Source organism: Salmo salar, chromosome ssa11, assembly GCF_905237065.1.
Source record: "Salmo salar chromosome ssa11, Ssal_v3.1, whole genome shotgun sequence".
Taxonomy (NCBI): Eukaryota; Metazoa; Chordata; class Actinopteri; order Salmoniformes; family Salmonidae; genus Salmo; species Salmo salar.
In genome coordinates this window covers 19,310,637-19,337,253 of record NC_059452.1, presented here as the reverse complement: position 1 = coordinate 19,337,253, position 26,617 = coordinate 19,310,637, and the positions used below count along the sequence as shown (strand labels likewise).

Here is a 26,617-nt window from a genome sequence, read left to right as displayed (position 1 = left end):
TCAGACCACATGAGCTATTTTCAATTGTAAGGGCCAGACATAAACAGGCAAAGTGACCATACCTGGAATAAGGTGCAAGTAAAACAATTATAATAACACACAATCTGGACCTTCCACTTTCTGATCTGTACAGTAGTACAGGTACAGTATCAGCCTATAGAGAAATCTGGGACAACAAAGAGGACAGTCCAACGGACAGTAATGCACGCTAGTCACAACCAAACCGCTAGTTAGTTGTGCAAGTTTCCATGGAAATCTGGGACTTTCACTCCCAAAACAAACACTGGTTCACGCCTCCTCATGGCAATGTTTACACTGTGATTGGTTCTAAAGACAAAGCGCTACGCAAAATCATTGCCTGATTGGCTAGTCTCACTGTTGGAGCTTGAACTGACAGGATGTGCAGGTGCAGAAGCGGGAGATGGGGGCTTCCAGGCGGTTAACGTTAGAATGTGGTGACAGCGGATAAAAACGGAACATAATAAGTTTACCACTGCATTTATAATGCAAAGTAGAAGGGAGACTTTCACTTGCTGAACGACATGAGGTTGATTAAATCTGTGCAAGGCGCCTCATAAAGCCACTTGGCATATCCGAAACCGAATGAAATGATAAGCAGCCGGAGTGCAACAGGTAGCTAGCTAACGTTACATATTATGAAGACAACACAACTAACTCTGTTGATGTTAGCTAGCCAGCTAACGGAATTAGCCAAATAATTATCTAGATATAAGCTAACGTTACCTATTTGGCTATCAACGTTAGGCGACCTCGTAGTCTTTCAAGACGTTGATATTGCCTGTGGGTTTATAGCCATATCCTGGAAAACACTTGTCACTGTTTGTCAAAGTAGCTAGCTGGGTTGCTGCTACCTATCCATCTCACTCAGGAGAACGAGTTGAGGCTCGTGATGCAAAGCACTGCCACTGAAAGATTTGTAATGAAGGTTGTGCCTCAGATAGGTGCGTGCTGTTTGTGAAGTTAGCTAGTTCTAAATGTAATTTAAATGCATTAGCCTGATTTGTTAATTAACTAAACATTTTATACAAATGTGTGGCTAAACCTCCCTTTAAAGGGATATTTTCTATCTTTCTCATTATCTTGCTCTCTCTCGTCTTGGTTTCTCTCTCCATCTCGATCTGGAGTTGGTTCAATCTAATCCAGAATATGACTTGGTCAGAAGTGAGATAAGGAAGATTGGGGGTGGTGTTGTGTAAACATCAATATGAATTAAATGGACAGCACCACCTCTATCAAGATCATCCTCCAGGTCAAGGCTACTCTGCAGCAAGATATGATTTATTCTCATTTATTTTTTCATTACTTATTTTCCTTCCCATGATTTCAGAAGATTTTGATGCAGCTCACTCACACATACCCACAAATAGAGTTGTTTTGGGCATTTTCATGTGTTCTTTGCCCCAAATCTCACCTGCTCCTTTGGTGCACAGTTTCTCTTTATCTGCCATTGTTATAACTTATTAGTTGTCGGAGTGAAATGTGTTTTATAGGCCGCTCCTCAAAGAGAGACTATGCTGCTATGCTCCCTAGATTAATTACTGCTGTTAGAGAGAATATAACAAGGCATTGTGGTCTGAAGCAAGGGGCTCTGGGTAGGTTTTTTCAGCACATAATTAAAAATGATGAAGTGAAAAACAAGGGGTTTACGCACCTGAGGATTCAGGTATGTTATTAAAGCCATTTATTGTGTGGGCTGCTGCACTTCTGGACAGTCACAGTCCCTATGAGAGTAGCTGACGAGCATCAGTAGCCAGCTCAGACACTGATGCCCGCACTGAAATCCCATCCCTGTTTTTTTACGGCGTCTCTCTACATAGTACTGTAGGCAATGTCACAATTTTCAGTTTTAGTTAAAGGTTTGTCATTGTGAGACATGGTGTCCATGCATCAGTTGTGTTGATGGTAAAATGTGTTTATTTGTGTTGATAGATTACCGGTCTGGCTTAGGGGATCATGGCTACTCCAGAGAGACTCGGCGGCCAGCTGAGATTCAGAAACTCCTTGTGGAATTCCGAACCCTTTACCACGAGCGTCTTCGACGCATTGACCAATCAGATGACACCTGGGAGGAGGCTCTGCAGGTAAACTGGTAAAGGCGGTGACGCTCCTTGGATGTGCTGGGGCAAGTGTGTTATTTCCACTAATGAACTGATCTTGCAATGTGATGCATATGTGTGAGAATAAACTAGAAAATGGTTAGGCCTACATTATGATGCAGACACTTAGTGACAGGCCTTTTATGGCAACTGTAACTGCTGGCCCTGCATGTGAAGTCTGAGGAGGGACAACAGACTGGGCCTGACAAGAGCAGGGAGGAAACTTGGTGTTTTAGAGACTTATAATGCTATTAGTCTAGCGCATGGCTGCTAAAAGGTATAGTGCCTTAATGAAAGCATGACAGGTTGATCAATGTTGTTAAGAGAATTACTGTCTTTACATCAAAAAGCTTTTTGGGTTATTTTTTAACTATCCCATTAAGTGGCTTTTATTGAATATCTTTACATCTCGGGAAAATGTACCTTTTAGCCAGTGCTCATCAGTAAAAGTGGAATAAATTTCCCTACATGTGCATGCTCTTAGTCCTTGTAAGTATATTACTAATTCATTTTTCTTCTCCTCAACATTTAAAGATGTGCTATTTTTCATATTCATCTCCACTAAAGAATGCTGAAAGTGATGAGGATGAGCCAATTCTGCTGCTCTCTCTCTCCCTTTGTGCATGTCATGTCAGTGGCTATAGGATGGGGTTGGCTGTGTGGGTGGGTGGCTGCACACCTTTAGGACTGGGCTTGATGACGGCTGATGAAAGTTTTAGTGAGCCAAGCCTGTCTCTTTGACTCTAATCACCAGAGGAAAGCTCCTTCTCTCAGAAGTATCCTCTCCATGGCAAAGCAATGGCAGAGTTTGGAAACAACACAGCCTCTCATTTTAACTGCATTTATTCTCGGTTTGGGGAAATCCTGTTTGATTCACACAGCCTCTGACAGCCTCGGCTCTGGAAACACAAAACAAGCCTTTTAGAACTCTCTTGTCAAGGATTCAAAGAAGGACTAGTACAGTATATCAACATCTCTATTGCCTATCCTATAATAGTGTTGTTTTGAAAGCAGTGAGCTAAGAGTTTAATTAAATTACATAGCATACACTATCTAATTTACTTGATAATTATCATCAGAGGGGTATGTCAAACTCATTTAGGTATTTTCAAAATTATCTCTATCCAGTTCTGTAAGTTCAAAATTGTTTCACTTATTCTGTAGTACATACAGTGCATTCGGAAAGTATTCAGACCCCATTACTTTTTCCACATTTTGTTACGTTACAGCCTTATTCAAAAATGTATTTAATACTTCCCCCCCTCATCAATCTATACACAATGCCCAATAATGACAAAGTGAAAGCAGCTTTTTAGACATTTTTGCACATTTATTAAAAATAAAAACCCAACTTATTTACGTAAGTATTCAGACCCTTTGCTTTGAGTCTCGAAATTGAGCTGAGGTGCATCCTGTTTCCATTGGTCGTCCTTGAGATGTTTCTACAACTTGAGTCCACCTGACGTAAATTCAATTGATTGGACATGATTTGAAAAGGCACACACCTGTCTATACAAGGTCCCACAGTTGATAGTGCATGTCAGAGCAAAAACCAAACCATTAGGTCAAAGGAATTGTCCGTAGAGCTCAGAGACAGTGTGAGAAACAAGATTCTCTGGTCTGATGAAACAAATATTGAACTCTTTGGCCTGAATGCTAAGCGTTACGTCTGGAGGAAATCTGGCACCATCCCTACGGTGAAGCATAGTGGTGGCAGCATCATGCTGTGGGGATGTCTTTCAGCGGCAGGGACTGGGAGACTATTCAGGATCGAGGGAAAGATGAATGGAGCAAAGTACAGAGAGAACCTTGAAAACCTGCTCCAGAGCGCTCAGGACCTCAGACTGGGGCGAAGGTTCACCTTCCTATGGACAACGACCCTACGCACACAGCCAAGACAACGCAGGAGTGGCTTCGGGAGAAGTCTCTGAATGTCCTTGAGTGGCCCAGCCAGAGCCCGGATTTGAACCCGATCGAACATCTCTGGAGAGACCTCATAAAAGCTGTGCAGCGACACTCCCATCCTAACTGACAGAGCTTGAGAGGATCTGCAGAGAAGAATGTGGGAAAATCCCCAAATACAGGTGTGCCAAGCTTGCATCGTCATACCCAAGAAGGGTGTAATCGCTGCCAAAGGTACTTCAGCAAAGTACAGAGTAAAGGGTCTGAGTACTTATGTAAATGTGATATTTCCATAAATGTATATATATAATCTAAAAACCTGTTTTTGCTTTGTCATTATGGGGTTTTGGGTGTTGATTGATGAGGGGGGAAAAAACAGTTTAATCAATTTTAGAATAAGGCTGTAACATTTCCAAAATGTGGAAATATTAACAGCCCTTGACTTCTTTCCAAATGCTCTGTAAACCTAGAGTAGACCCATAGCCTGTAAGGACCATTATTGATGGGTTGTAGACTGTCCCCTGCTCTCTGCCTCAGTACCAGTATGTGTGTGGAGGTGTCTCTTGGACCCCATATCCCCTCCCAGTCCCTGGTCCCAGTGGGCCATTTATCTGGCCGTGTTGAGAAGCCCCAACAGCCCTGAGTGGACCCAGTTTAATGGCATTCTGTTGTTTACAAGTGACCGTTTTAGCCACCATTTAGGGAGTGTAAACAGTGGTCCACATTGTAAAAAAGATCCCCTCCACTCCCTTTCCTACCACAAAGACCTCAGTTACCATGCTTTTATCGAGTAACATCTCTTAACCTGAAAGAGACTGAAGAGTCGTGCTGCTCCCCAGTGCATTGTGGGTACACAAGCATGTTGGCGATATGAGGTTTCTCTTTGACCAATAGAAGGACAAGCCCAGGCTTGATCAATGTATTCTAACACTCCAAACCTCACAGCTAATCCTAATCTGTTACCTACAGTGTTCCATCTGCAGTGAATAACAGAGAGAAGCTATGTGAGGTCTTTGGCTTTACTGGACATTGTGTGATGTGACTTCTTCCACATTTAAGAAAATAAATGATTTATTACTATATCTCACAAGTGCAGTTATGATCCAGTGGTGTTGAGCGATGCCATCCATTCAATATCTTCTCAGGAAGATGGGGGGCTTGGAGAGGGAGTGTGTAAGTGAAAGCCTTGAAAATACTGCTTTAGCAAAGGCCGCACTCTGTCAATCTACAGGGATCCTAATGCTTGATGCTTCTAAAAATGAAGTGTGTGTGTGTGTGTGTGTGTGTGTGTGTGTGTGTGTGTGTGTGTGTGTGTGTGTGTGTGTGTGTGTGTGTGTGTGTGTGTGTGTGTGTGTGTGTGTGTGTGTGTGTGTGTGTGTGTGTGTGTGTGAGACAGAGGAGATGTTGAGAGAAGGGTGCGACGAAGAACTGTCTGTTTGTGGTGGGCTGATGTGGCAGACGGCGTGCGTTGGGTGATACTTGATCTGATGTTAATGTGCTGCCGTGTGTGAGGGAGGGAGTGAGTGTTTGACTGAGTGGAGAGAGGGAGAGAGGGGAGATGGAAAGATAATCCCGTCTGCTTGATGAGATTGAAGGCTGGGATTGATTGATCGCCTAATCATAGGAGGAAATGGGCCTGAAAATGAATGGGACACTGCCCTTGGCTTGCTGTGGAGCTGGTTGGCTGGGTTGCAGTGGATGTTAGCTGCAGCAAGACATGGCCTTAATGTGCAAGAGAGCTGATTTCATTTGTGTCTGATATACAGTTATACGATCCTGGCTAAATGATCAAATAAAAAAAGGAAGAGGGGGAGCATGGAAGGGGTGTAAATCAAGCTTTATTGCTGGAATATTACTTTTTCATGCCGTCTGAAATGGATGCTTTGAGAAAGGTGAAAGAATAAAAATCCAATATGAATTTGAATGTGGTGAGGCTGTGTGGAGGCCGAGATAGCCAGCCGCTGTCCTGGATGCAGCTGGGTGGCTGGCTATTGGTGTTGTTGGATTATTATTTGTGTCATTATGAGGTTTGCATTATCTTTCTCATGGCCAGGAGATTTGTTTTGTAAAATTGCTCACAGCTGGGAAGCAGGATTATACACCTAAAATATATTCTCTCTTTCTCATTTTCTCCCCCTCTTTCTCACCCCGCCTGCCCTACCTTCCCTCACACTCTCACCCTCCTCCCCCCTGCCAGACTCTCATCTGCTCATTCTTTCAAACTGAGGGAAGAATTACTTAACAGAAAGGGGAACCTTTGATGTTGGCAGGACCCATGTTGGTACTCTGAAGGAACCTAATGCTGCTCCTCTCATCTATTAGTCACAGTAAGGACTCCCACATGCATCTTTGGGGCTAGAGCATTAGCCCAGTGTTTGAAGGGGGAGGACCTTACCATGTACGGGCCCCAGTTTACTGGGTGTGTGCTGCCAGTGCCCATCACCACTGGCTGATTGAGCTGGTGGGCTGGGCTTTGCATCAGGGCAGCAACAAACCCACCTGTTTGTGTTCTGTTTTCGTGAGGCGGGGCACTTGTCACTTCCACTTCACCTCCATCTCCACTCCTCTAAAAGAGGCTTTGAAAAGCAAAAGCCCTTCAGTCTGATGGAGCATTTATCTCCATTTCTACCTGACGGCCGACAGAGCCGTAATAATTCCTGTGTGTCAAATCCCGCACTAAATTATAATCTGGGTCCAAACTGTCTGGGCTGTTCTGCAGATAGTCGGCATGTTCCTGCATAGCATCTATGTGTCTGGGCTGTGAAGATGCCATGCTAGATCAGAGGTGACATATAGTACCCCAGGTGTTAGCAGAGCTCTAATATGGGGGTTTTGGATGTCTTGTGATGGGTTTGGCCCGAACACCCCCTGCATGTCCTGCTTTATGATCAGAGAGGGGATGTCAGAGAGGGGATGGGGGCGGGACAGGAAAGGACACAACAGCAAGCGAGAAGAGTTGTCTCTGTCTCCCTCAAATACCTACCTGACTTACCTACCTGACTTACCTACCTGACTTACCTACCTGATGCCTACTACTTTCAAACTTTCTCTGACCATCACTGCTTCCTTTGCTGTATTCATACAAAGTGATGTTTGAGAATGTGCTGTATTTTTCTGAATGGATTTGTTTTAATCCCAACTGGTCACTCAGTCCTTCCTCCATAACACTGAGTGAAGGTGGGTAGCAGCAATCCATTTCAGTGTTGATATTCCAATAAACACCTAACAAAGGTCATGTCTGCTGTGCCCCTCTTCTCTGTCTCCCTCTAGAGCAAGGTGGGCGTGCTGCAGTCGTTTGTGCGGGACCTGAGTGAGCAGAATGAGGTTCTGATCCAGGCGCTGGAGGCTGAGGAGGCGGAGGGCCGGGCGGTGGAGGGGAGAACAGCCAGCCTGCACAAAGAGCTGGAGGTGAGTGATCAATGGCATTGATCAGCTAGTCAATCCAGAAGTCTATATCCCTCTCTGTTTACACCTCCAGTGCGCTGCTGTGTTAAACTGAGCGTGCTCTAAGAAGCCACCCCAGGGACTCTCTAAAAGCCCGCCTCACACCCGCCATTGTTTGACATGTCGATTAGCCTGGAAGCTGTTGACAGTGGGCTTGTTAGCCATCTTAAGCATTAATGATGATGGGGAGTGGTGGCCGCTAAGTTCAGGGTTACACTCTGACTATGGGGAAAGTCACATTCACATTCATAACTGTATAGACAGCTGACTGTGTGTGTATGTGTTATGGATTGTCAAGGCTCATAGAATAAGCCTGGAGCTCGGCCGTCAGTGGGCTTGCAGGTGAGTTCAGAACAAGGTAGGGGGAGACAACCTCATCTGAGTCTTTCACTGGGAACAGCTAATCAATTTAAGATTGATTTACTCTCAGGCCCATGTATTGCTGAACTTGTTCCTGCACTGAACGATTGTTGAGATTTCCCCCTAATGTTATTAACTGTGCTTTTCATGCAAAATCAGCCGTATTCACTGGAGCTGGGCCTCAGGGTCGACACTGGAGCTGCTAACCACATGGTCTTCATTACAGATGAAATTGTCATGGAGGCATCTGTATCACAGCTTATTAATCAGGTTTCATGCCTCAAAAACCTTTGGTTTGAGCACCTTCGCTTTTCTCCCATGAACAGTATAATGAGAGCGGCAGTATGGGTGAACAGAAAGTTGCTTTTGTAGAAATTGGTATCCCCCTCCATTTCCCTGTAGACTTTATCCTGCGCTGTAAAGTAAGCTGACAGTAATTGAGTAATGGTGAATTATGAACTAGGACAATAAGAAAAAAGGTAAATGACTGTTTTTGTATCGGATTGTTAAAATAAGCCCAGGCAGAGTTTGGGAAAGGGTGTGCCTGTTGGCCAACGTTCCCTTCGTCTCTCAGTGTAGCTGACTTCCCCAGACCTTTCAGTCATTTCATCTTCACAGGAATGGAATGTGGTTGACCTTCAACAGGCAGCATTAATTATGAAACCCAAAACGAATCAGTCTGCTCATTCATTATAGCAGCCCACTGAAGATAAGCGCGTAGAGCCTACATACACTGTTGTATATTATTTGAACATGCTGGAAAGAAACTCAATGCCATTACACAATACTGAATGTAGCACGTACTGTGTTTTCCTGTTGGGTTTGAATTGGCAGTGTTTTGTAAAGCTAGAGCTTAATTGGTGCCAGGTTGTTCTTGGCATTGGAATGTGTTTTTTGTTGTTGCGCAGTTAGTCAACATTTTTCATGAACGTGGCTGCCATTTTGGCTGATATTAAAGTGTGGAATGCATGTATTGTGGTCCTCCTTTGTGAATCACTCACAGATCGGGGGTGTGTGTGTGTGTGTTGAAGTTAATTGAGTGAAGTGTGTGCAGCCACCACCACCACAAGCACCAGCCCCAACCTCAAACCTGTTTCCTCTTTTATGCGTCATTTACGGCCTGTAAACGGTTTGTTTAAAGCAGTTTATAGATGATTTCTAAGAGTTCCCCCAGCGCCCCCAAATGTGTGTGGAGTTAAACAAACGCTTACCTTAATAGATAGCCAGTAATGGGCTGCTAGGAGTCTAGGACCAGGTTGGCTGACAGAAGTGGTTTGAGGTACGGTTAGAGCTCGTGCCACAACAATGCCACTAACACTCCCCAAGCACAGAATAATTTTAACTGATGAGTTCCTCATCTGTTTTCACTGTATTGTTTTGTCACTTCCTTCAGCCTCCTTTCTTTCCCTGCTACCAGATAAAACCTAGCCTGTCTTGGACAGCGCATTAAAAGTTGTGGCCCTTCTTTACAAGATTGACTTTAATCTTTTGCCTCTTCCTTGTCACCTCGAAACGTGTGGAGCCTGATATGATAATGATGTGGACCTGTCCAGGGTATTAGAGTTAAGCTGGCTGATTAGGCTGCCCATCGATCAGTCTATCACTCAGCACTCCGCTCCATGCTGGCCAAACCAGAGCAGCTGGCAGGGAAGAAACACACTGCTACTCTGAAGGACAGGGGGCACACACACACACGTACACGCAAATAAAAAAAACTATTTTTTTCATGAAGATGGACAGCCTTGAAGTTGCAAACTTTTTTTTGCTTTTATGCTAAAAGAATAATATGCTTGTGGCAATCTTTCAAATCTATTGAAAGCTCAAACAGATAAAAAATGTGTAATACAATGTAGGTACAGAGTACAGTGTCCTGTGGCCTTTGTGCCTCTTATGCTTTTTCACACTTAAAGGTATGCTGTTATAATATAAAGCCTTTAAAAGGTTTATTATTGTCTTTGAGAGTAGCGTAAGTTTTTACATTGGAGACATTTCCCTCATAATGGATTTTCAGTTGCACATAGCTTTGAGTTTCTTCCATCTCAAACTCTTCAAGGTAAGAGGCTAGTGTTGCCCGTATACCAAAACCTTTGTCGTTTTTCGATACTAGATCATGAAAAATGGTGTTTGTTACTTTCGGTACTTCTGTCAAAATGTGATCCAAACAGCGTTCTATAGTATGTATGTCGTGATGCTAATAGCAGTGACGGTATTACTGTGTAACTCCGGTAGGGCAACATCTGAAAAATAGCGCACTTGGTGGTGTGTACCGATCCTTGACCAGTCGGCGAAAGCTAACATCACCCATGACAGAGAACGGTTGATTGTCAAGGGCAATGAATTCCATTATCTTGGCTTTTATGGATTTCGCCTTTGAGTTGTCTCGCTGCAATTTTCTTACATTTTCAAATGACTGCTCGACTTGCTGACTGCTCGATCCACACAGCAGACATTGTGGGCTAGGTTAGGAATGCTGTGTTGCACGTGTAGCGCAAAATTTTACGTGGCGTCATTACGTTATGTACCTACGTTATATGGGTATGCACGGTAGCTTTGACATTGGTTTTGCACATCGGGGCGTTAAACTAGACATCGGCCGATACCGAAGTTGGCATTTTTAGCTAATATCGTCCGATTCCAATATGTTCACTGATATATCGTGCATCCCTACTGGTAACGGTATCTAAGTCAATTCTGGTATCGTGACAACACTACAATAGGCTTGACAACAATGGCGTGAGTAGACAATGCAGAGAGCTGTTGGAGAATGGAGAAAATTGTACTGTTTTGCTTTGTTCTGCCAGCACAAATGCATGAATGGAATTAACCTACCGTAATTTCCGGACTATAAGCCGCAACTTTTTTCCCACGCTTTGAACCTCGCGGCTTAAACAATGACGCGGCTAATATATGGATTTTTCCCGCTTTCAATTTTTTTTTCTCCAAAAAAACACATTCTGTGACGTGCTCAGTTTTTTGCCGGCATGAAGCTTTCATTAGACCAATGAAATTGCCGAACGGGTTAAGGTCAAAAACTTTTTTGTTTACTGTTTAGATTAAATCGAGCGCTCTCAAACTTCCCATCATTCTGATTACGGTAGTCATTTTGTCACCCTCATCATGGCAAAGACACAGAGAAATGCATATGATGCAGCTTTCAAGTTGAAGGCGATTGATCTGGCTGTTGGAAAAGGAAATAGAGCTGCTGCACGGGAGCTTGGTCTTAATGAGTCGATGATAAGACGTTGGAAACAGCAGCGTGAGGAATTGACTCAGTGCAAAAATACAACTAAAGCTTTCAGAGGGAAGAAAAGCAGATGGCCCGAACTAGAAAATGAGCTCGAAGACTGGGTCAACACACAGAGAGCAGACGGCCGAGGTGTTGCGGCTTATAGACATGTTCAAAATAATACATATTTTTTAATTCAGTGGGTGCGGCTTATATTCAGGTGCGCTCAGTAGTCCGGAAATTACGGTAATTTAAATTTAGCCTTGACTCCCAATGTGTAACGCCCTGGCCATAGAGAGGGGTTTTTTGTTCTTTATTTTGGTTAGGCCAGGGTGTTACATTGGGTGGGCGTTCTATGTTCCTTTTTCTATGTTTTGGTATTTCTTTGTTTTGGGCCATGTGTGTGGCTCCCAATCAGGCACAGCTGAAGCTCGTTGCTGCTGATTGGGAGTCACACATAAGGAGCATGTTTTTCCTTTGGGTTTTGTGGGTAATTGTTTCTTGTTTAGTGTGGTTGCACCTGACAGGACTGTTGGCTGTCAGTTTCCTTGTTTTTGTTTTTGTATAGTGTTCTTTCCAATTAAATTGAAGGATGAATACTAACTCTGCTGCATTTTGGTCATTTCCTGAAGACAGCCGTTACAGAATTACCCACCAACAACGGACCAAGCAGCAGAGGAAGGAGCAGCACAAGGAGAGGCACCAGGAGAAAAGCTATCTGGAGTCATGGACTTGGGAGGAAATCCTCGACGGGAAAGGACCATGGACTCAAGCTGGGGATTATCGCCGCCCACAGTGGGAGATCGAGGCGGCGAGAGCTGAGAGGCGCTGGTATGAGGAGAGGGAGCGCAACGGACACGGGAGGCAGCCCCACAATTTTTTTGGGGGGGGCACACGGGGAGATTGGCGGAGTCAGGTGGTAGACCTAAGCCAACTCCCCGTGCTTACCGGAAGCAGCGTGGTACTGGTAAGACACCGTGTTATGCTGTGGAGCGCACGGTGTCCCCAGTGCGCGTTCAAAGCCCGGTGCGCTACATACCAGCCCCCGCAAGTGCCATGCGAGTGCAGGCATCGAGCCAGGGCGGATGGTGCCAGCTCAGCGCGTCTGGTCTCCAGTGCGCCTCCTCGGTCCAGGTTATCCTGCGCCGGCGTTGCGCACTGTGTCTCCAGAGCGCTGGGAGGGTCCAGTTCGCCCAATGCCTGCTCTCCGCCCGTGCCAGGCCAAAGTGGGCATTCAGCCTGGAGTGTGGATAAAGAGTGTCCGTACCAGAACTCCAGTGCTCCCCCACAGCCCGGTTTATCCTGTGCCTCCTCCTCGGACCAGGCCTCCAGTGGGTCTCCCCATCCTGGTCCATCCTGTGCCACCTCCCAGGACTAGGCCTCCAGTGGGTCTCCCCATCCTGGTCCGTCTTGTGCCACCTCCCAGGACTAGGCCTCCAGTGGGTCTCACCTGTCCAGAGCTGCCCGCCAGTCAACAGTCGTCAGAGCTGCCCGCCAGTCAACAGTCGTCAGAGCAGCCCGCCAGTCAACAGTCGTCAGAGCTGCCCGCCAGTCAACAGTCGTCAGAGCTGCCCGCCAGTCAACAGTCGTCAGAGCTGCCCGCCAGTCAACAGTCGTCAGAGCTGCCCGCCAGTCAACAGTCGCCAGAGAGGCCAGACTGCCCTGAACTGCCGGAGAGGCCAGACTGCCCTGAACTGCCAGAGTGGCCAGACTGCCCTGAACTGCCGGAGAGGCCAGACTGCGCTGAACTGCCGGAGAGGCCAGACTGCCCTGAACTGCCGGAGAGGCCAGACTGCCCTGAACTGCCGGAGAGGCCAGACTGCCCTGAACTGCCGGAGAGGCCAGACTGCCCTGAACTGCCAGAGTGGCCAGACTGCCCTGAACTGCCAGAGTGGCCAGACTGCCCTGAACTGCCAGAGTGGCCAGACTGCCCTGAACTGCCAGAGTGGCCAGACTGCCCTGAACTGCCAGAGTGGCCAGACTGCCCTGAACTGCCAGAGTGGCCAGACTGCCCTGAACTGCCAGAGTGGCCAGGGACGCCCGCCAGCCCGGTGAGTCCTGTGCCTACGCCTAGGGCCAGGCCTCTGTCCTGTCTCCCCAGCCTGGTGAGTCCTGTGCCTGTGCCCAGGGCCAGGCATCCATCATGTCTCCCCAGCCTGGTGAATCCTGGGTCAGTGCCGTCGGAGCCGCCAGGGACGCCCGCCAGCCGGGCGCCGCCAGGGTCGCCCGCCAGCCGGGCGCAGCCAGGGTCGCCCGCCAGCCGGGCGCAACCATCGCAGGTCGCCAGCCGGGCGCAACCATCGCAGGTCGCCAGCCGGGCGCAACCATCGCAGGTCGCCAGCCGGGCGCAGTCAGCGTCGCCCACCAGACCTTCGGCGCGGCCAGGTGCGCCACATAAGAGGGCGACGTCAAGGGTGGAGCAGAGGCCACGTCCCGCACCTGAGCCGCCGCCGTAAGAAGGCCCACCCGGACCCTCCCCTTCAGAGTCAGGTTTTGCGGCCGGAGTCCGCACCTTTGGGGGGGGGGTACTGTAACGCCGTGGCCATGGAGAGGTTTTTTTTTGTTCTTTATTTTGGTTAGGCCAGGGTGTTACATTGGGTGGGCGTTCTATGTTCCTTTTTCTATGTTTTGGTATTTCTTTGTTTTGGGCCATGTGTGTGGCTCCCAATCAGGCACAGCTGAAGCTCGTTGCTGCTGATTGGGAGTCACACATAAGGAGCATGTTTTTCCTTTGGGTTTTGTGGGTAATTGTTTCTTGTTTAGTGTGGTTGCACCTGACAGGACTGTTGGCTGTCAGTTTCCTTGTTTTTGTATAGTGTTCTTTCCAATTAAATTGAAGGATGAATACTAACTCTGCTGCATTTTGGTCATTTCCTGAAGACAGCCGTTACACAATGTGTGAGTCAATTATACAGCACATAAGGTAATGTAGACAATATATTTTCTCATCAACTTGTTGTTCTGTAGGATCTGTAAAGCCTAGGCCTGCTTTGAATCCTGTAGTAATGGGGGAAAAAATCTATACAGTTGCATATCGGGATATAATTTTTGACGATATATTGTATAGTTTTGACAGTATCGCAGTATTATATTTTTTTCAGCATCATGTCTCTCTACTTTCCCTCTGCAGCTGCAGGTGAGCAATATGTTTGGAACATCGAATCGCAATAAAATCACAGTATCGAATTGCAATACATATAGAATTGTGAGAATCGCAGTACATATTGTATCAGCACCTAAGTATTGTGATAATGTCATATCATGAGGTCCCTGGCAATTCCCAGCCCTAGTATCCTGAGAAGTTTGGTTCACTGGTTCACCTTCATGAGTGTTTCTTCTGTTTCTCACCTCTCTGTCAGAAATGAATGGATTGTGGCTGATGTTGCAAAGATAGTGCTTTCACTCCATTGTCGCTATGGGGACAAAAGGAGAGAAACTTGAGAAATTATTCAGGAGTGATACATACCTTGTCCTCTAACCTTTTGGAGAGGAAAACGCTTAGACTTTAACCTCAAAGAAAAGGTTTTATGTGTGGAAACAAAGGTGTGTGTGTGTATTGCTTTTAGGAGTGGCTGAGGTTGAGAGGCAATGAGAGGTAGTGTGAGGGAGAGATGAGGATTAGGAGGAAGAGAAGGAGAAAAGAATCAGAGAGAGAGAAGGGGGAGGAAGGAGAGAGAGAGAGAGGGAGGAAGAGACGGAGGAAGGGAAGGAGAGAGAAGGGAAGGAGAGAGAGAGAGGGAGGGAGGGAAGGAGGGGGAGGGAGGGAAGGAGAGAGAGAGAGGGAGGGAAGGAGAGAGAGGGTGAGGAAGGGAAGGAGAGAGAGAGAGGGAGGGAAGGAGAGAGAGGGTGAGGAAGGGAAGGAGAGAGAGAGAGGGGAAGGAGAGAGAGAGAGGGGGAGGAAGGGAAGGAGAGAGAGAAGGGGGAGGAAGGGAAGGAGAGGGAGGGAGAAAGCTTTTAATCCAGGAACATAGTCATTAAGGTTCACAGCTACAGAAAAGGCCAATTAAAGTTGAGTGTAGGCCTACGTCTGGAGAAAATCAGCGTTTGCTGCAGGAACCCAGGCCTTTTATCGGACCAGTGGGATCTCTCCCCAGTACACCTTGGGAATCATATCAACTGCCTGCCTGCCTTCCTGCCTGCCAGCAGTCCCAGTATCAGTCAGTATGGACAATATGTTTTTACATCAAATGAAATACATGAATTCATTTTTACCCTAGCTTAATTAATTAAGGCAATGATGCTTCAATACAGCACCATTAAACTAGCATAGTGTAGCTTATTTTAAACATTTAGACATTGTTTATCTTGTATGCTGACATTAGGTTGTCAATTGTTGTTTACCTTTCTTTGATTAATCATTCTCATTTTTATGGAGTAACACAAAGAGGTGTTGTCTGAATGTAAATGTACTGGACATTAGGGCTGGAACTGGGTGTTGTCATACTACTGTAATGTTATTGGTTAGATATTACTCATCTGTTCATCTATCTTACCGTACAGTAATGGCTGCTGTGGACTACTGCCTGTGGCTGTTAGAGAACCTGCAGGCCCAGCCTAGTCCTAATCAGCCCTGATAACAGAGAGAGAGCGTGAATAGCCCAGGGCTCAGGAGAGCCACAGTGACAAAAAGCGATTTGTAAAACAAAGTGAACAGAGTAAACGCTGCCAGAGTACTATCAGACTCAGTTTACTAAAACCCCTGAGCATCTGTTCATCCCAAACTCTCTCCTCTCCTCCCGGGCTTCAGCACAACTGGACCCAGCTGCTCCCCATCTGTGTGTAGCCCAGCCTAGACCAGCCCTGCCCAGCACCTGCTGACTGACTGACCACAGGGCTGGGTGGGGCGGGACGGGACGGGTGAAGCAGGGTTGAGGGAGATCACTTTCCTTTATTCAGATGAGTTCATCTGATTCATCATACAGCACTTAGAATCCCCCAGAACTGGAGAATATTCATTCTGTTGAGGTAAACAGGATGTTGAGTTGTCCCTCACGCGCTCTCTGTATTAATTCAACACACAGATGGATGTTGCAGCTAATTGGAGTAAAATGGGGCTTTGTGAGGGATAAAGTAGGATTTCCATAGGCTGTGATAGGTCTTGTCTGTGAAGAGCAGTTAAACTATGCGAGGTGCAGAGAGGTCAAGTAGCGTGGGTGTTTATCTTATGTTTGTGTTGTTCTAAGACAAGGTGTTTGGGTATTTTATAAGTTATTGTAAGCAGCATGGAACATGAAGAGGCATTGGCAATGTCTACTACTCTCCATTGTGTGTGTGTGTGTTATGGATTGGTGTGTGTGTGTGTAGATTATAGCAGCAGTAAGCCCTACAGTGTCTCCTCTCAGGCCCAGCAGTTGTACCTGTGTGACAGGAAAAGCAGTCAGGTTGGTCCTCTTCCGACCAGCAGACCACCTGTGTTCAACACCCACGTACAAACGCATACACGCACAAGGTATAACCTAAGGTCATCATGATACCTTGGCTTGGGTCTATTTTCCCATTTATTTTAGCCATATTGGTATGTCTTCATTTAGTTTCACTCTCATTCCATATGGAGAATATTCTGCTCTTGTTCACAGGAGCGCTGAGTTTTTGTAGACTACCCTGGGTATAAATGCATGGATTATCTTTTGAAAGGTAATAAGACTTTCTCACAAAGTAGACTTGGAGATGTTTTCAGACCTCTGCTCCGCCTATCAAAGAACACCGCAAATCTACATTACACAGCATTTTGCACGTCCAAGGAGATTTGTAAGACATTTTACAGCTCAGGTCTCTCCCTACGTAGTGAAAGAGGCTGTTAATGGGCTTCGTAGTGTTGTCATATTGTGCAACCATGTTGGTCAAATTCTTGGGTTACAGCTATACAGGTTTGTAAACACCAGTGATACTTTTGTATATATAGTGTATGTGGACACCCCTTCAAATTAGTGGATTCAGCTATTTCAGCCACACCCGTTGCTGACAGGTGTATAAAATCGAGCACACAGCCATGCAATCTCCATAAACAAACATTGGCAGTAGAATGCCCTTGCTGATGAGCTCAGTGACTTTCAACGTGGCACCGTCATAGGATGCCACCTTTCCAACAAGTCCGTTCGTCAAATTTCTGCCCTACTAGATCTGCCCCGGTCAACTGTAAGTGCTGTTATTGTGAAGTGGAAATGTATAGGAGCAACAACGACTCAGCTGCAAAGTGGTAGACCACACAAGCTCACAGAACTGGACCGCCGAGTGCTGAAGCGTGCAAAAATGGTCTGTCCTCGGTTGCAACACGCACTACTGAGTTCCAAACTGCCTCTGGAAGCAACGAAGCACAAGAACTGTTCGTCAGGAGCTTCATGAAATGGGTTTCCATGGCCGAGCAGCCGTACATAAGCCTAAGATCACCATGCGCAATGCCAAGCGTCGGCTGGAGTGGTGTAAAGCTCGCCTCCATTTGACTCTGGAGCAGTGGAAACACGTTCTCTGGAGTAATGAATCACGCTTCACCATCAGGCAGTCTGACGGACGAATCTAGGTTTGGCGGATGCCAGGAGAACACTACCTGACCGAATGCATAGTGCCAACTGTAAAGTTTGGTGGAGGAGGAATAATGGTCGGTCTGTTTTTCATGGTTCGTGCTAAGCACCTTAGTTCCAGTGACGGGACATCTTAACGCTACAGCATTCAATGGCATTCTAGACGATTCTGTGGCCGACCTCACTAATGCTCTTGTGGCTGCTGCGGGGACTTGCTTCCATTCAATGTTCCAACATCTAGTGGAAAGCCTTCCCAGAAGAGTGGAGGACGTTACAGCAGCAGAAGGGGAGACCAACTCCATATTAATGCCCATGATTTTGGAATGAGATGTTCGACAAGCAGGTGTCCACATACTTTTGGTCGTGTAGTGTATCTGAGGAAGACCATTCATTGGGACCTTTGTTGTATTGCATCATGTTTAGAGGTAGCAAAAAGTGATAAGACATTCCCTTTCTATTCACTGCAACCCTTGTCCAACCCTGCTTATCCTCCTAGACACTCACTGAGGCCTGGAGAGAAGCTCTGCCTCTGCCCACTGGTCATAACAGACCAGGGTTTATAGAGAACCAAATAAATAGATAAAGATGGAGTGTAAATTACACCTGGTTTCAGTGGGCTGCCTTGGAGGATAGAGCAGAACGAGCCTGCTGAGGTAAAAGGAGCTGGCTGTGTTTCTCTACAAGCAGAGAGAAGGAAGGCCTCTTGAGCACTATGAATAATGAAACAGTTGACTGCTCTGTACAGATTTCACGTCATAAAAATGGCTTTTTAGTTGCTGTTAGACCTCTTACCTGTCTGCTAGGCTTACACAGGTTTGGGCGTTTGTGAAGGGCTCACAGGGAACGCTCCCTCATGCCTCATAGACAGCTTTCCAGTAACCGAAGGAAACTGGGTCTTGTATGGGACGAGATGGAGGGCTAAGGCCTGTTAGGACACCCACAGCTAGCTAAGACAGACGGCGGCCATCTTTGAGCCTACTGTAAGAATTACATTCCAGTGTATGAATGTGTTTTACTGTGTATGTGCTGCGGTATATTTCAGAAGTCGGGGGCGATGGATGGTTTTATTGGTTTGACTAATTCTGGTTCAGTTTTGTGGTGGTGGGTAGGCCTCTGTCTCCCTGTCAGAATCATATCAGATTAGCTCATGCTCCAGTTGTCACCCACACACATTCAAGATGGAGGGAAAGGTGAAATGGCTGAATAATTTATGTATGAATCTCCACACAGTGGATTGAGGAGTGTGTTATTATTCCTCAGAGGTTCCTCTCAGACACCGAGCAGTTTACACATCTGTAATATCAACATGGGTTTGGAAGGAACTCACCCTATCTCATGCTGTGCACACTGACTACCTATCACCAATGCTGATTGATAGCTTTCTCTCTCTGTCTCTCTCTGTCTCTATCGGTCTCTCTCTCTGTCTCTCTGTCTCTATCGGTCTCTCTCTATCGGTCTCTCTGTCTCTATCGGTCTATAGGTCTCTCTCTCTCTCTATCGGTCTCTCTCTGTCTCTATCGGTCTCTCTATAGGTCTCTCTCTCTCTCTATCGGTCTCTCTGTCTCTATCGGTCTCTCTATAGGTCTCTCTCTCTCTCTCTGTTTCTATCGGTCTCTCTATAGGTCTCTCTCTATCGGTCTCTGTCTCTATCGGTCTCTCTCTCTCTGTCTCTATCGGTCTCTCTCGCTCTGTCTCTATCGGTCTCTGTCTCTATCGGTCTCTCTATAGGTCTCTCTCTATCGGTCTCTGTCTCTATCGGTCTCTCTCTCTCTGTCTCTATCGGTCTCTCTCTCTCTGTCTCTATCGGTCTCTCTCTCTCTGTCTCTATCGGTCTCTCTCTCTCTGTCTCTATCGGTCTCTCTCGCTCTGTCTCTATCGGTCTCTGTCTCTATCGGTCTCTGTCTCTATCGGTCTCTGTCTCTATCGGTCTCTCTCTATCGGTCTCTCTCTATCGGTCTCTCTCTATCGGTCTCTCTCTATCGGTCTCTCTCGCTCTGTCTCTCTATAGGTCTCTCTCTATAGGTCTCTCTCTATAGGTCTCTCTCTATAGGTCTCTCTCTATAGGTCTCTCTCTATAGGTCTCTCTCTATAGGTCTCTCTCTATAGGTCTCTCTCTATAGGTCTCTCTCTATAGGTCTCTCTCTATAGGTCTCTCTCTATAGGTCTCTCTCTATAGGTCTCTGTCTCTATCGGTCTCTCTCTATAGGTCTCTGTCTCTATCGGTCTCTGCCTCTATCGGTCTCTGTCTCTATCGGTCTCTGTCTCTATAGGTCTGTCTCTATAGGTCTCTCTCTATCGGTCTCTGTCTCTATAGGTCTCTCTCTATCGGTCTCTGTCTCTATAGGTCTCTCTCTATCGGTCTCTGTCTCTATAGGTCTCTCTCTATCGGTCTCTCTCTCTATAGGTCTCTCTCTATCGGTCTCTCTCTCTATCGGTCTCTCTCTATAGGTCTCTCTCTATCGGTCTCTGTCTCTATAGGTCTCTCTCTATCGGTCTCTCTCTATCGGTCTCTCTCTATCGGTCTCTCTCTATCGGTCTCTCTCTATCGGTCTCTCTCTATCGGTCTCTCTCTATCGGTCTCTGTCTCTATCGGTCTCTGTCTCGGTCTCTCTCGCTCTGTCTCTATCGGTCTCTCTCGCTCTGTCTCTCTATCGGTCTCTGTCTCTATCGGTCTCTGTCTCTATCGGTCTCTGTCTCTATCGGTCTCTCTCTATAGGTCTCTGTCTCTATCGGTCTCTCTCTATAGGTCTCTGTCTCTATCGGTCTCTGTCTCTATCGGTCTCTGTCTCTCTCAATTCAATTCGCTTTATTGGCATGACGTAACAATGTACATATTGCCAAAGCTTATTTTGGATATTTACAATATAAAAATAAATAAAAATGAGAATCAAAATTGTCAACGGGACAACAGTAACAACAATAACCAAGGGTCAAAATAACCATTCATTCAACAATAACAATAGCCATACAGTAGAGTACATGTGCAGGTTTATTGGTCTGTCAGACACTGTCCCTCAACTTATGGCAGGCAGCAATGTAGTGCGCTGCCAACACACAGCTCTCTGCGTCCTCCCCCAACAGGACGGGTAGCCTATCCTTATCAGAGAGGTCTTTGAAACCTTGAATAAGGGTTTCAAATTTGGGGAAATGACACTCTCTAATTGTTTTATATTTTTGACATTTTGTCAGGAAATGCAGCTCCGTCTCAGGTTCTGCTGTGGTGCAGTGGTTGCACAGCCTTTCCTCTACAGGGAGCCAGGTTTTCCTGTGTCTACCCTTCTCAATGGCAAGGCTGTGCTCACTGAGCCTGTACTTTGTCAAGGTTTTTCTAAGGTTTTGATCAGTAACCATGGTCAAATATTTAGCCATGGTGTACTGTCGATTTAGGGCCAGATAGCACTGCATTTTGCTTTGTGTTTGTGCTTGTGTTTCCCAATAAGCAATGTAGTTTTGTTTTGACTGTGTTGTAATTTGGTTTATTCTGATTGATTGGATGTTCTGGTCCTGAGGCTTCAGTGTGTTAGTAGAACAGGTTTGTGAACTCAGCCCCAGGACCAGCTGGATGAGGGGACTCTTTTCTTTGCTCAGGTCTTGGCATTGCAGGGCTTGGTAATGATATGAGGGGGTCACTGTATTTTAGATGTTTCCAAAACTTAATTGCTCTTTTTTTGAGTTTTTATTATTAGTGGATATTGGCCTAATTCTGCCCTGCATGCATTGTTTGTAGTTTTTCTCTGGACATGTAGGAGAATCTTAAAGAACTCTGCATGCAGGGTTTCAATGGGGTGTTTGTCCCATTTGATTAAATCTTGTTTTGCAAGTGGACCCCACACCTCGCTGCCATAGAGTGCAATTGGTTCAATGACATATTCAATTAGTTTTAGCCAAATTTGAATTTGAATTTGCTTTTTAATGGCGTAGAATGCCCTGCGTGCTTTCTCTCTCAGTTCATTCACTGCCTCATTAAGGTGTCCAGTTGAGCTTATTTTTAAACCTAAGTAATTGTAGTGTGTACAGTACTCTATATATTTTCTACCAATTGAGAACTTTGGTCTAATTCCCTGAGATCTGGATCTTCTCTGGAAAATCATTATTTTAGTATTTTTGGGGTTTACTGCCAGGGCCCAGGTCTGGCAGTACTGCTCTAGCAGGTCCAGGCTCTGCTGTAGGCCATATGCTGTGGGGGTTTACTGCCAGGGCCCAGGTCTGGCAGTACTGCTCTAGCAGGTCCAGGCTCTGCTGTAGGCCATGTGCTGTGGGGGTTTACTGCCAGGGCCCAGGTCTGGCAGTACTGCTCTAGCAGGTCCAGGCTCTGCTGTAGGCCATGTGCTGTGGGGGTTTACTGCCAGGGCCCAGGTCTGGCAGTACTGCTCTAGCAGGTCCAGGCTCTGCTGTAGGCCATGTGCTGTGGGGGTTTACTGCCAGGGCCCAGGTCTGGCAGTACTGCTCTAGCAGGTCCAGGCTCTGCTGTAGGCCATGTGCTGTGGGTGACAGCAGTAGAGGTCGACCGATTATGATTTTTCAACGCCGATACCAATTATTGGAGGACCAAAAAAAGCCGATACTGATTAATCGGCCGATTCTTTTTTTTTTATTTTTTTATTTTTATTTATTTATTTGTAATAATGACAATTACAACAATACTGAATGAACACTTATTTTAACTTAATATAATACATCAATAAAATCAATTTAGCCTCAAATAAATAATGAAACATGTTCAATTTAGTTTAAATAATGCAAAAACAAAGTGTTGGAGAAGAAAGTAAAAGTGCAATATGTGCCATGTAAAAAAGCTAACGTCCCTAAGTCTAAATATTCCTGTTACATTGCCCAACCTTCAATGTTATGTCATAATTATGTAAAATTCTGGCAAATTAGTTCGCAACGAGCAAGGCGGCCCAAACTGTTGCATATACCCTGACTCTGCGTGCAATGAACGCTAGAGATGTGACACAATTTCATGTTAGCAGGCAATATTAATTATGCAGGTTTAAAAATATATACTTGTTTATTGATTTTAAAGAAAGGCATTGATGTTTATGGTTAGGTACATTGGTGCAACGACCGTGCTTTTTTCGCAAATGCGCTTGTTAAATCATCACCCGTTTGGCGAAGTAGGCTGTGATTCAATGATAAATTAACAGGCACCGCATCGATTATATGCAACGCAGGACACGTTAGATAAACTAGTAATATCATCAACCATGTGTAGTTAACTAGTAATTATGTTAAGATTGATAGTTTTTTATAAGATAAGTTTAATGCTAGCTAGCAACTTACCTTGGCTTCTTGCTGCCCTCGCGTAACAGGTAGTCAGCCTGCCATGCAGGCTCCTCGTGGAGTGCAATGTAAGGCAGGTGGTTAGAGCGTTGGACTAGTAACCGGAAGGTTGCAAAAACGAATCCCCGAATTCCCCCTGAACAAGGCAGTTAACCCCCGTTCCTGGGCCGTCATTGAAAATAAGAATGTGTTCTTAATCTGACTTGCCTAGTTAAATAAAGGTGTAAAAAAAAAAAATCGACAAATCGGTGGCCAAAAATACCGATTACCGATTGTTATGAAAACTTGAAATCGGACCTAATTAATCGGCCATTCAGATTAATCGGTCGACCTCTAGACAGCAGGCATAGGTCATCTGCGAAGAGTAGGCATTTAACTTCTGAATTGTGGAGACTAACACCAACACTAACACATCTCTCTCTCTATCGGTCTCTATCGGTCTCTCTCTCTATCGGTCTCTCTCTCTATCGGGTCTCTCTCTCTATCGGTCTCTCTCTCTCTATCGGTCTCTATCGATCTCTCTCTCTCTCTCTCTCTCTCTTGGTGTCTCTCTCTCTCTCTATCGGTCTCTATCGGTCTCTCTCTCTCTCTATTGGTGTCTCTCTCTCTCTATCGGTCTCTCTCTCTATCGGTCTCTCTCTCTATCGGTCTCTATCGGTCTCTCTCTCTCTCTATTGGTGTCTCTCTCTCTCTATCGGTCTCTCTCTCTATCGGTCTCTCTCTCTCTATCGGTCTCTCTCTCTCTATTGGTCTCTCTCTCTCTATCGGTCTCTCTCTCTCTATCGGTGTCTCTCTCTCTCTATCTATCTATCGGTCTCTCTCTCTCTCTATCGGTCTCTCTATCGGTCTCTCTCTCTATCGGTCTCTCTATTGGTGTCTCTCTCTATCGGTCTCTCTCTCTCTCTATCGGTCTCTCTCTCTCTCTATCGGTCTCTCTCTCTCTCTATCGGTCTCTCTCTCTCTATCGGTCTCTCTCTCTATTGGTGTCTCTCTCTATCGGTCTCTCTCTCTATCGGTGTCTCTCTCTCTCTATCGGTGTCTCTCTCTATTGGTGTCTCTCTCTATCGGTCTCTCTCTCTCTCTATTGGTGTCTCTCTCTATCGGTCTATCTCTCTCTATCGGTCTCTCTCTCTCTCTATTGGTGTCTCTCTCTATCGGTCTATCTCTCTCTATCGGTCTCTCTCTCTATTGGTGTCTCTCTCTATCGGTCTCTCTCTCTCTCTATCGGTCTCTCTCTCTCTCTATCGGTCTCTCTCTCTCTATCGGTCTCTCTCTCTATTGGTGTCTCTCTCTATCGGTCTCTCTCTCTATCGGTGTCTCTCTCTCTCTATCGGTCTCTCTCTCTATCGGTGTCTCTCTCTCTCTATCGGTCTCTCTCTCTATTGGTGTCTCTCTCTATCGGTCTCTCTCTCTCTCTATTGGTGTCTCTCTCTATCGGTCTATCTCTCTCTATCGGTCTCTCTCTCTCTCTATTGGTGTCTCTCTCTATCGGTCTATCTCTCTCTATCGGTCTCTCTCTCTATTGGTGTCTCTCTCTATCGGTCTCTCTCTCTCTCTATCGGTCTCTCTATTGGTCTCTCTCTCTCTCGGTCTCTCTCTCTATCGGTCTCTCTCTCCCTCTATCGGTCTCTCTCTCTCTCTATCGGTCTCTCTCTCTATCGGTCTCTCTCTCTATCGGTCTCTCTCTCTATCGGTCTCTCTCTCTATCGGTCTCTCTCTCTCTATCGGTCTCTCTCTCTATCGGTCTCTCTCTCTATCGGTCTCTCTCTATTGGTCTCGCTCTCTATCGGTCTCTCTCGCTCTCTATTGGTGTCTCTCTCTATCGGTCTCTCTCGCTCTCTATTGGTGTCTCTCTCTATCGGTCTCTCTCTCTCTCTATTGGTGTCTCTCTCTCTCTATTGGTGTCTCTATCAGTCTCTCTCTCTATCGGTCTCTCTCTCTCTCTATCGGTCTCGCTGTCTCTGTCTCGCTCTCTCTATTGGTGTGTGTCTCTCTCTCTCTATTGGTGTCTCTATCGGTCTCTCTCTGTCTCTGTCTCTGTCTCTGTCTCTCTCTCTCTATCGGTGTTCTCTCTATCGGTCTCTCTCTGTGTCTCTCTCTCTGTATTGGTCTCTCTCTATCAGTCTCTCTCTGTCTCTCTCTCTATCGGTGTCTCTCTCTCTCTATCGGGGTCTCTCTATCGCCTCTCTCTGTGTCGCTCTTTCTCTCTCTCTCTGTATTGGTCTTTCTCTCTCTCTATCAGTCTCTCTCTCTCTCTCTCTCTCTCTCTCTATCGGTCTCTCTCTCTCTATTGGTGTCTCTCTCCATCGATCTGTCTCTCTCTCTATCGGTCTGTCTCTCTCTCTGTCTCTCTCTCTCTCTATCGGTCTCTCTCTCTCTCTATTGGTGTCTCTATCGGTCTCTCTCTGTCTCTATCGGTCTCTCTCTGTCTCTATCGGTCTCTCTCGGTCTCTCTCGGTCTCTCTCGGTCTCTCTCGGTCTCTATCGGTCTCTATCGGTCTCTCTCTGTCTCTCTCTGTCTCTATCGGTCTCTCTCTGTCTCTATCGGTCTCTCTCTGTCTCTATCGGTCTCTCTCTGTCTCTATCGGTCTCTCTCTGTCTCTATCGGTCTCTCTCTGTCTCTATCGGTCTCTCTCTGTCTCTATCGGTCTCTCTCTGTCTCTATCGGTCTCTCTCTGTCTCTATCGGTCTCTCTCTGTCTCTGTCTCTATCGGTCTCTCTCTGTCTCTATCGGTCTCTCTCTGTCTCTATCGGTCTCTATCGGTCTCTCTATCGGTCTCTCTCTCTCTATTGGTCTCTCTATCGGTCTCTCTCTCTCTCTCTATTGGTCTCTCTATCGGTCTCTCTCTCTCTCTCTCTGTATTGGTCTCTCTCTCTCTATCGGTCTCTCTCTATCGGTGTCTCTATATCGGTCTCTCTATCGGTCTCTCTGTCTCTCTCTCTATTGGTGTCTCTCTCTCTATTGGTGTCTCTCTCTCTATTGGTGTCTCTCTCTCTCTATTGGTGTCTCTCTCTGTCTCTATCGGTCTCTCTCTGTCTCTATCGGTCTCTCTCTGTCTCTCTCTCTCTCGCTCTCTCTCTCTCTGTGTCTCTCTCTCTGTCGGCCTCTCTCTGCCTCTATCGGCCTCTCTCTGCCTCTATCGGCCTCTCTCTGCCTCTGTCGGCCTCTCTCTGCCTCTGTCGGCCTCTCTCTGCCTCTGTCGGCCTCTCTCTGCCTCTGTCGGCCTCTCTCTGCCTCTATCTGTCGGCCTCTCTCTGTCTCTGTCGGCCTCTCTCTGTCGGCCTCTCTCTGTCTCTGTCGGCCTCTCTCTGTCTCTGTCGGCCTCTCTCTGTCTCTGTCGGCCTCTCTCTGTCTCTTTCGGCCTCTCTCTGTCTCTGTCGGCCTCTCTCTGTCTCTGTCGGCCTCTCTCTGTCTCTGTCGGCCTCTCTCTGTCTCTGTCGGCCTCTCTCTGTCTCTGTCGGCCTCTCTCTGTCTCTGTCGGCCTCTCTCTGTCTCTGTCGGCCTCTCTCTCTGTCTCTGTCGGCCTCTCTCTCTGTCTCTGTCGGCCTCTCTCTCTGTCTCTGTCGGCCTCTCTCTCTGTCTCTGTCGGCCTCTCTCTCTGTCTCTGTCGGCCTCTCTCTCTGTCTCTGTCGGCCTCTCTCTCTGTCTCTGTCGGCCTCTCTCTCTCTCTCTGTCGGGCTCTCTATCGGTCTCTCTATCGGTCTCTCTCTCTCTCTCTGTCGGTCTCTCTCTCTCTCTCTCTCTGTCGGCCTCTCTCTCTCTCTCT

At 46.5% G+C, this 26,617-nt stretch overlaps 1 protein-coding gene across 5 annotated transcripts in view; it reads left to right on the top strand.

Annotated features, from left to right (window-relative positions):
- The first annotated feature begins 390 nt into the window (after nucleotides 1-390).
- pmfbp1 (polyamine modulated factor 1 binding protein 1) overlaps nucleotides 391-26,617 on the top strand; it is a 202,490-nt gene continuing 176,263 nt past the window's right edge. For all 5 annotated transcript variants that reach the window (XM_045689148.1, XM_045689147.1, XM_045689149.1 and 2 more), the window contains exons 1-3: nucleotides 391-633; nucleotides 1,951-2,102; nucleotides 7,290-7,427. In XM_045689148.1, the coding sequence (XP_045545104.1) occupies nucleotides 609-633; nucleotides 1,951-2,102; nucleotides 7,290-7,427 (315 nt within the window). In that variant the 5' untranslated portion in view covers nucleotides 391-608. The remainder of the gene's footprint in view (nucleotides 634-1,950; nucleotides 2,103-7,289; nucleotides 7,428-26,617) is intronic.